Source organism: Sinohyriopsis cumingii, chromosome 9, assembly GCF_028554795.1.
Source record: "Sinohyriopsis cumingii isolate HCF-2022 chromosome 9, ASM2855479v2, whole genome shotgun sequence".
In the NCBI taxonomy this organism is placed as follows: Eukaryota; Metazoa; Mollusca; class Bivalvia; order Unionida; family Unionidae; genus Sinohyriopsis; species Sinohyriopsis cumingii.
The window spans coordinates 70,242,763-70,253,725 of NC_142969.1; the positions used below are offsets into that span (position 1 = coordinate 70,242,763).

A 10,963-nucleotide genomic window follows, 5' to 3' on the forward strand; every position below is an offset into this window, starting at 1 on the left:
CATCCGGTTTTTGAAGGAACTAGCATAAAATGTGCCCATGGTTGTGGGTTGGTTAATTAGCTGACTGTTTAAGGTTAAAACATGAATGTAATCTAGGAGTTTTGAATTGTATGGGTTTCCATGACAGTCAAGGTGAAAGTTGAAATCTCTAAGAATAATAAAGATGCCACCTTTTGAATTTCTACACTCCAGGTGTTTCCTAAACTGTTCCAAAAAGAAATTATTCAGTCAGCTTGTATTTTATGCTAGGCGGAATGCTGTAGAATTTTTTTAGCCACGTTTCTGTCAGGACAAAGATACTATTTATGTACGCTTTTCCGGTTGTCCTACTAATTGTGCATTGAATAATGCGATACGCAATGGTATTTCGTGAATGGCTGACACACATGTTAACAGTTGAATCGGGGTTGCAGTTAGGTTATATAAATTAACGGCCGAATGTTTAAATTAATGAGCTGGAAAGGGCGAAATGGAGATAACTGGAATCCTTCTTCCTTCTTCTACGCCAGCCAGCTCTGAAACAACGTTTCTTTTTTCGCTTCCGTTTACATTTAAGTAATGATGCATGTAGTCACAGACCGTTTAGTCTACTGCCCAATCCAGCGTAGTGAGCCAAGGAGTGGTCATTTAAAGCAATTAATAAGGGTTAATCATTACGTAAACGGGTGATGGCGGTTTGTTCAACAACAAAGGACGTTGCAGATTTGGAGCAAGATAGCTAATAAAAAGTCTAATTGTTATCGTGTCCAAAAAAGGAGATGAAAACACACATCCGAACTGAACAGCCATTGCATAACGAACACAATAGCGCAGACAAAACACATATATCACGAACACGGTAAAAAATAAAACAGAATAGCTGTTTCAAGCCGGTTAATCGATAACGGCCATCATTTAAACTGAATATATATGAGCGTGGGATATGCCCAGTATTCTAGAGGAAGGAACCGTTCATTACCTGGATCTATGCTCTTCGAATAAACATTTTCATTTCATTATCATTGAAGCTTAAAAGTTTGCATAACATGTATATCTCTCAGAATCTTAATACTGTCTCTTAATATGTAAGCACTTGTGGTAAGAAATATTTGGCCAATCCAAGTATACATAATGCCAAGTTTAAATAATAATTTAACTGCGATTACATATACTATACTGTTTTTACTGAACACATTTAATTTAAAAAGTGTCACAGCTATCATCAAAAAGAACAGTCCTGTATAACAAATATTTTTTGACATATTGTAAGTTGAATTACTCTTTACTAACATTAAAGTGTTTTTGTTTGTCTCTTTTATGCTAGATAGTGCGTTTAATTAGTTGCAACAGAGATTGAACTGTTTCGCTGCATCTAAATATCGAATATTGTATTTATTTCAATTACTTGCCATCGTAAATCACTCGCATTGAGAACAATGTTAAATAAACGCCAAGGAAACGACATCATAACCTTTATGGTGAGTACGAGTGCCATGCTGCAAATTATTAGCAGACTATTATATTTCAGGTACGAATTGTATGCTATCGATACAAAAAATCGGATTGCCGGTACTTGCATCCCGCTCTCTCTCTCTCTCTCTCTTTCTCTCTCTCTCTCTCTCTCTCTCTCTCTCTCTCTCTGATTGCTCATATGTGTTAAATATCACATGAACTTTCAAAGTTTCCAATAAATGCAGGTGTAAATCTGGTCATTTAGAAATCAGTAGAAATTAATCTGATAGCCCAAACATGTCGCATCCACCATATATGGTACAATTATTTCATGGATTATGAAACACACACTATTTAGTATTGTGTATGTTCAAAGTAGAATGGGTAAAACAAACATTATCCCCAAATTTTATAATTTAAGACTTTAAAATAAGAGTCAATTTATCACTAAAATGTTCTTTCTCCGAAACATTCCTATTCACAACCGTAATATTCTATATTTATATGGTTTCTTATCCCTAGATTTATGCACCAAGACATACAGTAATAGCTCAAGAGACAACAATTAGATTAACAGGAAAAATGAACTTGTAATCAGCGTGTTGATTTGTCACCGTACATTATAATTCCTATGAGGACGGACTTTAACTTCAATGATAACACCGACTGTGATATGCAGTATATACCCATATCGTGCAAGGATTGTCTTTTGTATGTATACGTGTATCATACTAAGTAACGTCAGAGTGATAACATGACACAACAAAGACGACGGGTTTCCATTCTCGTTTAATATACATTGCTTTTGGAGTTTACAAATATAGATTATTATAAAATAATCATTGATTACTGTACGTTGTAATTAATGTATTTCGCCCGTCCTAGTCAGAGCATTTTGTAGGTCTTCAAATATAATGTTTGAATGTAATTTTGATATCCAGACTTCCCATCGTTTCGTTTTTTCAGGTCTTACTTTAACAGGTGGCGTATGTGACACTTCTAAAAGAATGGTGGTCGTCGAGGCAATTGATTTCTTTTGGACGGTGTTTACTACCACACACGAACTTGGACACAGGTAAGTCAACACCAGGCGACATATCTGTCAACCAAATGTAAGTTTACTTGTTTTTCATGTCTGGTTCCCAATGGTGGATCCCTGATTTCCATAATAGCGTCTGTATTTAACCACTGGATCCAATGGCAGTGGGTTTCATTTTAGTAGCTTAGTTACTATACAGTATTAACTAGTCAACGATATCATCGTGGATGTCGAAGATAACTGACATGTGATCGATGTAAAATACAGAGAGCTAGATCATCAACTGCCTTCTCGGAATCTGCAAACTCCTATGCCCACTTCTTCAGTAGCTATTTTTGTACGATCCTTCTCTTTTCAATCTTACAGGGAGACGTTAGCTGGCTGAGAACTAAGGAACAGTCTTAGTAATGTTCATGCATATTGATTAAAATATATTAAAGTAATGAAGCGATTACAACCTGTATTGATTATAGTATAGGCTACATAATAAAATCATTTTGCTCTCTCTAGAGGTTCTGACCCTACAGATGCAGGAATACAAATACTATTGTATGTACATTTTCGTGTTGGATGATGATTATCTTTATGTCTTTGTAACATTGAGATTTTCGGAAACTATATTACGTAGCAGACGGAATGAAGAATCGAGGGAAAAATGTATGCATTACAGCTTCATATAAGAATATGGGAATCTATGATATGAGTTTTAGCTGTGTTCGGATATAATTAAATATTGGTATATATTATTCAACTATATTACGTAGCAGACGGAATGAAGAATCGAGGGTAAAATTTATGCATTACAGCTTCATATAAGAATATGGGAATCTTTGATATGAGTTTTAGCTGTGTTCAGATATAACTAAATATTGGTATATATTATTCATTAGCAATTACAGATAGCACTTTTTGGGATTAAAACAATACCTTGGGATGATGTTGAATTAATTCAAATACCTTCTGGATTATATCATTGTGTTAAATCAAGACCATTGGTACATCAACACATTGAAGAATATGGGTACTTAAGCACATTCGAAACTACTGGAATCTAATGCAGCACTATAAGGACTAGATATACGATATGTATGATGATTTGTTGTTTCAGTCACAGCACTACAATTTCCTCTTATGTTTTTACTTTGTTGCATGGAAAAATCGTTCTGTTTATTTTACCGAAATTACTGGTTCCACTCTTTTAGATTTACAATTATAAACCTTGCGATTGCACTCATTTTCTTTTCCAGAAATGTAGTATCGAGTAAGCGGTAGTAAGACTGATTTCACATATGTCACTGTTGAAAGATTATACCAAGGATATTTAGACATTGTGAGGATGAATGTATACTGGAAATCACTTTTAAGTATTATCTTCCTGTTGTGGTATATTGTTATGCAAATTCAGGTGTTCAAGTAACATATTACCAATAAATATTGGGTGATATTTTAATGTTTGCATTTTGATACAAGTACCTTTGGAAAGAAGGAAAATATTGTTATTGTATGTTATTACTTATGTTTAGTAACATTATACACCATTTCTAATCTATATAATCAGATTATTCGCATTTATTCTTGTTCTTTACAGCCTTGGAGCAATTCACGACGGTGATTCGTGGACTGCGGGATTGTGTAAAGCTGAGGATCTATTTCTTATGAGTGCCAAGTTCGTATCCCTCGACAAAACAAGATCCAGTATAAATCCTTGGAAATTTTCTAACTGCTCAGTGAGGTCGATGAAGGAAACATTAAAGAACAAGTATGGTTAATATATATATATATATAGGGACATATACCATTATAAATTACCAATCATTTCAGTCTTCCTTTGGTACGGCAAACTGACGTAACTACTAACATCTATGATCAACACTATTTGACATACTCACCTTACGAAATTGATACCTGTTCGACTGATATTTTCGTCCATTGCTTAAACATGTTTTACATTAGCCAGTAACATTGACACAGTGTAACTTAAATACGCGGATTAATATCCTGAATTTTACTAAATAAGCCTTGCATTGTGTTCCTTTGCGGAATCAAAATAATATTCTTACCTGATTGTACGTGCAACCGAATGAGATCGATACATGTATCTCTTTTGTTTGGTTTAATTATCTTTTAACTATATTACCTTTTTGAAACCCACATTTGAGCTTATGTTGACCTCATAAGACATGTATGGATTGACACTGTTCAGAAAATGACTCGATGAGGTACCGATACGTCTGTATATATGTTTTGGATGAATGCGAACTGGTTATGGTTTAGAGCTTCTAAGCATTTTTAAGAGTTGAAGCATTATAATTCTATTTTCGATATTATTACAATTAATGGTGTCTTGAAACTCTTTTGCCTCCCCCGTGGTACATTTCTCGTGCAATTTAATCAGTGCTGCAAATACATCTGACCAAGCTGCATTTTAGCTCGCACTGTCTATATTTATCAAGAAACATTGTTAAAAGTTGTTCCCTTGTCGGTAATAACACTTTTCACAATATATAGTGTTAATGATAACTTACAAATCGTTATTGCATTTATTGTTTATTTGAGACAACTTTAAAGTTATTCATTGAGCATATATTGTTTATTTTTCACTTTATTTTTCCAACGCACCATATATATTTATGAAAACAGTTGAAACTTAGATCTTACCTGCTTTTGTACACTTAAAAATATTGTCCATGCCCTGTATGCGGTTTCGTTTCATTTTAGTGTAAATTGTTTTCTTAAGAGCACCTACAACTTGCTCATTTACAGCATCAAGTCATTTCGTTTTGAATAATATATTTTATTATTGATGCTTATACGTACAACAGTTACGATTTCCATCTTATTTAGTTATATTTTGTACCATCATGTTTGTGTGATTTATATTTTCTAAGTATCATACACATTGATAAGATTTTACCCGTCTTACTAAACTTGCTCTTGATTCCAAATTCCTATATGTTTGCATGAATTGATATTTTAATTTCTACTGAATGCGTAAAAATTGTTATTCACCTGTCAAAAACAAAAAAGACAACAACAACAAAAAAAAAAAACAAAACATTACGATGAGTTACGAATCTTAGAAAATAGTTGTATTTAAAAAATCTCAAAATGCATTTAAAACCCAACTCTCTGTTAAAAGACAATCTGACTGCTGTGTCTAAATTGGCAATGGTGTGTGATCCAAATATATTTTCTTTAAACCTTGACATGAGTCCTTAACAGGAAATATTTGTATCTATCTATCTATCTATCTATCTATCTATCTATCTATCTATCTATCCATCCATCCATCCATCCATCCATCCATCTATCTATCTATCTATCTATCTATCTATCTATCTATCTATCTATCTATCTATCTATCTATCTATTTTTTTTTATATTTTTAAAATGGTTGATATTATTTCTGTGAAGAATTCGAAACAAAGAACTAGAAAACGAAACTAATTGTAAACCAAGTCATAATCAGGAAGAAAAGCTGCATCAGCATGTATGTATGTATATATCTGTGCATGCATATATCTATATCTATACCTATCTATCTATCTATAAATCTCTCTCTCTCTCTCTCTCTCTCTCTCTCTCTCTCTCTCTCTCTCTATATATATATATATATATATATATATATATATATATATATATATATATATACATAGATAGATAGATATAGATATATGTGTGTGTGTGTGTGTCTGTGCGTGTATGTATGTATGTATGTATGTATGTATGTATACCGCCGATTAATCATAATCATGTTAATATTTACCAATTAGGGTGCCACTAATTGTCTTTATATAGTAATGTCAAAGGCCTAATGTCAGGTTGGAAAATGGAGGCCTAATGTTAATTGCCCTTGTTCGTACATGGTCTCTTTCATCAGATAAATGTATATATTATACTTATATACCCGCATTTCAGAAAGTGCGTGGCCAAGACCGGTACTTTCTACAACAATCAGGAATATGATGATTATGTGAAGAAAGAGCCAGGAGAGGTGTACACTCCACATGATCAGTGTCGATTAATGGTTGGACGCGGTTCCGTATGCTGCAAGGTATTTCAGACTGTGAGCGCGAGTTGATTAGATTGAGCATGTGTGTGTCCGCTTCCACATCAAGAAAATATATTATTGCACATAAATGTAAGCAAACTATCCGGTGGAAGATGGTCCACACTATTGGATGCTATTTATATGCAACATTATGCATGTGTCACTAGTATGAGATGCGCGTATTACGATAAGACGCTGAGCTCGTGGAATGGCGTAAGTTGATAAGTATATTAACGTCTCCCCAGTGTGCATTCAACCTATCTGACCTTCTGGAACTGAATGATCTGCTGTAATTATCCGTAAGAATAACTTGTACTTGCCGTGATGTTATAAAATGGTGACGTTTATACTAAGATGGGCTTTATAAGCCATCTGATGGATTACTTAGAATAAACAGGACTAGCCTAATATCTTTCTTCTCGTCAATTATGTTACTGAGCCTAAATATTGTAGAAGCAGTATAGCCGGCTTCGGCAACTTTGATAGGTATAACCTTGGTAGGTTGTTTGGAGCTAGTTTATGACGAGACCAAATACCTACACAAACCACAAAGCTTATTCATCGAAACAGATCCCAGTGGCACATTGCGATTGCTGATAAACTTTAGTTAGTCTTAGATGTTCCCTAATCAGACCAGAATGTATCAAATTCTGAACGATATAATTATATGTATAACCACACTTAAACCTCTAGCTGTTATTCTAGATTGAAGTACTTATAAAAAGCAGTTACTTGCTTTCTCTGAATAATGGTTGTTTTGTAACAAGCCTGATCATTGAACGCCAGATATTTGTTCGTCTTTGTATGCGGACCTAACTAAAAGAGTCCAGTAACTCATAACCCACTCCACTATGGTGTTTGCATTTTTCCTGAAATGATGGCTAATTGACTGGTAGTTCGGAATTTAGTTATGTTTCAGTTAATATCAAGACCACAAAGTTGTGTTTATTATTCCATGATGTGCAAGTAGTTGAGGTGTAACATCTGTATCAAATAATACTGTAGAACGACATTGTCGGCATAATTAAGATTAATACATATTGTGTCATCTGTGGTGTTTACAGCTTTTCTTTACTCTTGAATCCATTATCCGCGCTGTTACTTAATTCAATCCGTTCGGGATGAGGGTGCATCGAAATTGCACTATGCTTTTGGCATGCATCTGTTGTGATAATTCATCTTATATTCCTGCGGAGCTAATTATGTTGACATGTACGGTTTAAAATTGGTTGACGACGACCGTGCCAGGAAATTATATACTCTATAGTAAAAGCCTGTATAATATGTTTAGATGTAAGCAGGCTATTCATAACGGCTGGCGGATCCTGTGGTTAGTATCAAATATATGAGATCTTATATATACATTAAATGTGCCTCTTTTATATATCTCTATTATTGCGAGCACATTTACAATAAACCGCCATTCCCTATTTTCAGTTGGATCCTTCTTGTAACTGATAGTAGTAACGAACCTATAGTTACAACAGTCTTGCTTACTGCGATTGTGTTTGTTATGGAGGAGGGATCATGAAATAAACGACACTACCATTGGTGTTGTTAAAATGTTATTCAAAGATTAAGAAGTTCGTCCGTTAATGTTTTGTTTCCAGAGCTCTAACAATAATTCTTCATGTTGGCTTTATGTCTGATGATTTCTAAACAAATGCGACAAACACACTATTAATATGTTATTTCATTTTGTTCATGATGGTACGTCTACCTCATTGTAGTACACGTTAATGTTACTTTTTTTATTGTGTTTTTAAATCCTGTCCTCAGCAGGTAGGTAGTCCATTAGATGGGTAGTTGTACGATTGATGAGTTGGCAGGAAGGATATTTCACGTTATGCAGCATTATACCAATACAAAAAGCAGGAAATTGTAATATGGATAAAAGTTCAAATACAATGACCAGGATCATAATATTTTCTTTTTAAATAGATTTCCAAATATTTGTGAGCCTTTTGTCACGATTTATGATATGCGTGATAATTCATAGAACGGCCTCTGGAAAATGATCTGATATATTTGGTAACAAAATATTTAATTGTCAATAAAATTGCGCACCTTTTACAAGATTATATAAATACAAGAAATTACATTTGGCGGGCAAAATAATCAGTTGCATGCCTATTTGTGATACGGATTTTCATCTCCTGAATAATACAGGTGAATTGTACTAAAAGTTTAAATTTAAAAAAATATAATTTCTAAAACAAGAACAATACTACGTCCATCAACGAAATGGAACCTACTTCACTGGTGCCTCTGTTTATTAAATTTTGACTAAACAAAAATCTCATTTATATATAGGTACAATTCATATTAAAATAGGTTTTTAATGAACAAAAGGATGTACTTTACATATGAGTCCAAAAAAAATCTAAAATATCCATGTATGACTGTTCCTGCATTTTCAACAAAACACCTTATAAAATATAATTTTAATTTAAAATATTGTCAGCAATATGTTTTACAATATGAAACAATCGCCTGTGTGTTTCGTTTAATTGATCATTTGTCCTGTAATATTTAAAAAATGGTGTATGCTTAATTATCTTTTTTATATTTGAAAGATACAAACCAATTATATCTTAATAATTCTAATTAGTACCATATTGCTAATCTGTTTGAAATATGACAACATTCCCATCTTCTTTTGTTTTTCGTCTCTTGTCTGTTACATTAACCAGTTTAATGTATTGCATTACCTTTCTTTCTCTAGATCAATATTGTTTCTGGGATATGTTTCATTGACACATGCAAACATGTGGAATTCGGTGTCAAATTGCAGACAGCTTTCATATTAATTGAATTTATAACAAACCAAGAGGAGCACTTGATTAAAATACATTTTTTTCGTGCATCTAGACCGCTTTGAAGAGCGATTCTCCAGAGGTGATTTGATTCATCGTATTCCTTTCAAGCAATGTCTGTACAATTCTCACTCTGTACTTGTGTAAAAGTATCAATGTCAAGAGGTACGTCATTACAGTTATCAAACATGTACTGAGTATTCGAAATGAGCAAAAGTAAGTATATAGATTATCGAGTAGTTGCTGTCAAATTTTCTTCGATTTTGTACCGCTAAGTATATGTAAAACTTGTGCTGAGTAATGAAAAAGGAATATTTACTACCTCGCGTTGACAATGCAATACTGTTGGGTATGATGCTAGGTCGATACTGGGATTATCAATTGCATTACAAATTTCATTCATGACTGTATATTTAGATGCTTCATTAGCCATACAGCTAAACATCATTTTATGACCCTTCTTAAGACTGATCCTGAGAACATGTGTCACCAAATGAGGTGTACAGATCCAATAACGGGCAAATGCATGTCTAAGTATCGAGGTGCAGCCAGAGGAACCGAATGTGGAACGAATAAAGTAATATCTCTCTCTTTCTCTCTCTCTCTCTCTCTCTCTGTATGCAAATAGTTTCTTCCGTAGAAAAGGTAATTAATCAAATGCCGAAACAATATTTTCTAACACACGTATAGAACATGAATAGTTCATGATATTTCTTTGTATAATAATTACTAAATTATTTTGACAAGACAACATTATTTTGCTCTTAAATAGCAGTAAATTAATTCACATGAAAGTCAAGATTTTCCACGTAATAACTTGCAGTATAAGTTAACCATAAGCAATTTTATATACCCTGGTTTTAATATAATAATGAAAGATTATGTAACATGTTAAAACTCTCTTTTAACGTATATCTATATGTTTTTTTTATCCAGTGGTGTATTAGTGCATGGTGCGTTTCAAAGAATGCTGCAACGTTCAGAGAGATGAGATAAAGCCAAGATGAAGGAGTGCACGTATTAGTCTCCCATAAAATGATACTTAGAAACCTGGCAGGATATGCATTCACGAGGCATAATTTGCGCCAATATATACTATATAACCAGTTTATGTTAAGAATCAAACAATTATTAAACACACCTTAAACATTCCTTTGAATGGTGTTATGTCCTTTTTTATATGTAACTATTATTCTTATGTCATTAACAGTTATTGAAAATTACAAATGTGGCACCTGTTCGATTAACAGTATTTATGTGTTATCATGATAGCGATTGGATAATGTTAATGATGACATAATATATATATACCAAAGACATTAACAATAATATGGCATGTAAAGTATTGGTATAAAGCAAATTTACATAAAAATGCTGCTAGTATGTCATGTTGTGATACGGCCAATGCGCAATAATATGAATATATAAACATTCTTTCAATTTCAGGCCTATAGATCTATGATAAATTTATCCTTATTCATTAATCATAAATGACATATGAAAATAACGATAAAAAGTTTTAATAATCCCTGTTTTCTAAATGACATGAATATGATACAGAATTTCATCGGACTCCTCTTTTCCATTTTCCTTTCCCCTCTCGTGTGTAAGTTACAAAAAAGCAAA

The 10,963-nt window shown here is 33.2% G+C and overlaps 1 protein-coding gene across 1 annotated transcript; it reads left to right on the forward strand.

The window, feature by feature from the left end:
• The first annotated feature begins 4,684 nt into the window (after positions 1-4,684).
• LOC149791998 (metalloprotease mig-17-like) lies at positions 4,685-10,432 on the forward strand. The gene is made up of 4 exons (XM_089969515.1): positions 4,685-4,689; positions 6,389-6,524; positions 9,804-9,914; positions 10,274-10,432. Exons 1-4 carry the CDS (start codon positions 4,685-4,687, stop codon positions 10,331-10,333), a joined length of 312 nt encoding a protein of 103 aa, XP_089825641.1. The 3' UTR covers positions 10,334-10,432.
• Positions 10,433-10,963: the final 531 nt, after the last annotated feature.

Excerpts from the sequence above, each read along its gene's own strand:
- LOC149791998 (XM_089969515.1), top strand. Across the intron at positions 6,525-9,803 it reads GCGGTTCCGTATGCTGCAAG|ACTGATCCTGAGAACATGTG; the intron begins GTATTTCAGACT and ends ACCCTTCTTAAG. Across the intron at positions 9,915-10,273 it reads CCGAATGTGGAACGAATAAA|TGGTGTATTAGTGCATGGTG; the intron begins GTAATATCTCTC and ends TTTTTTATCCAG.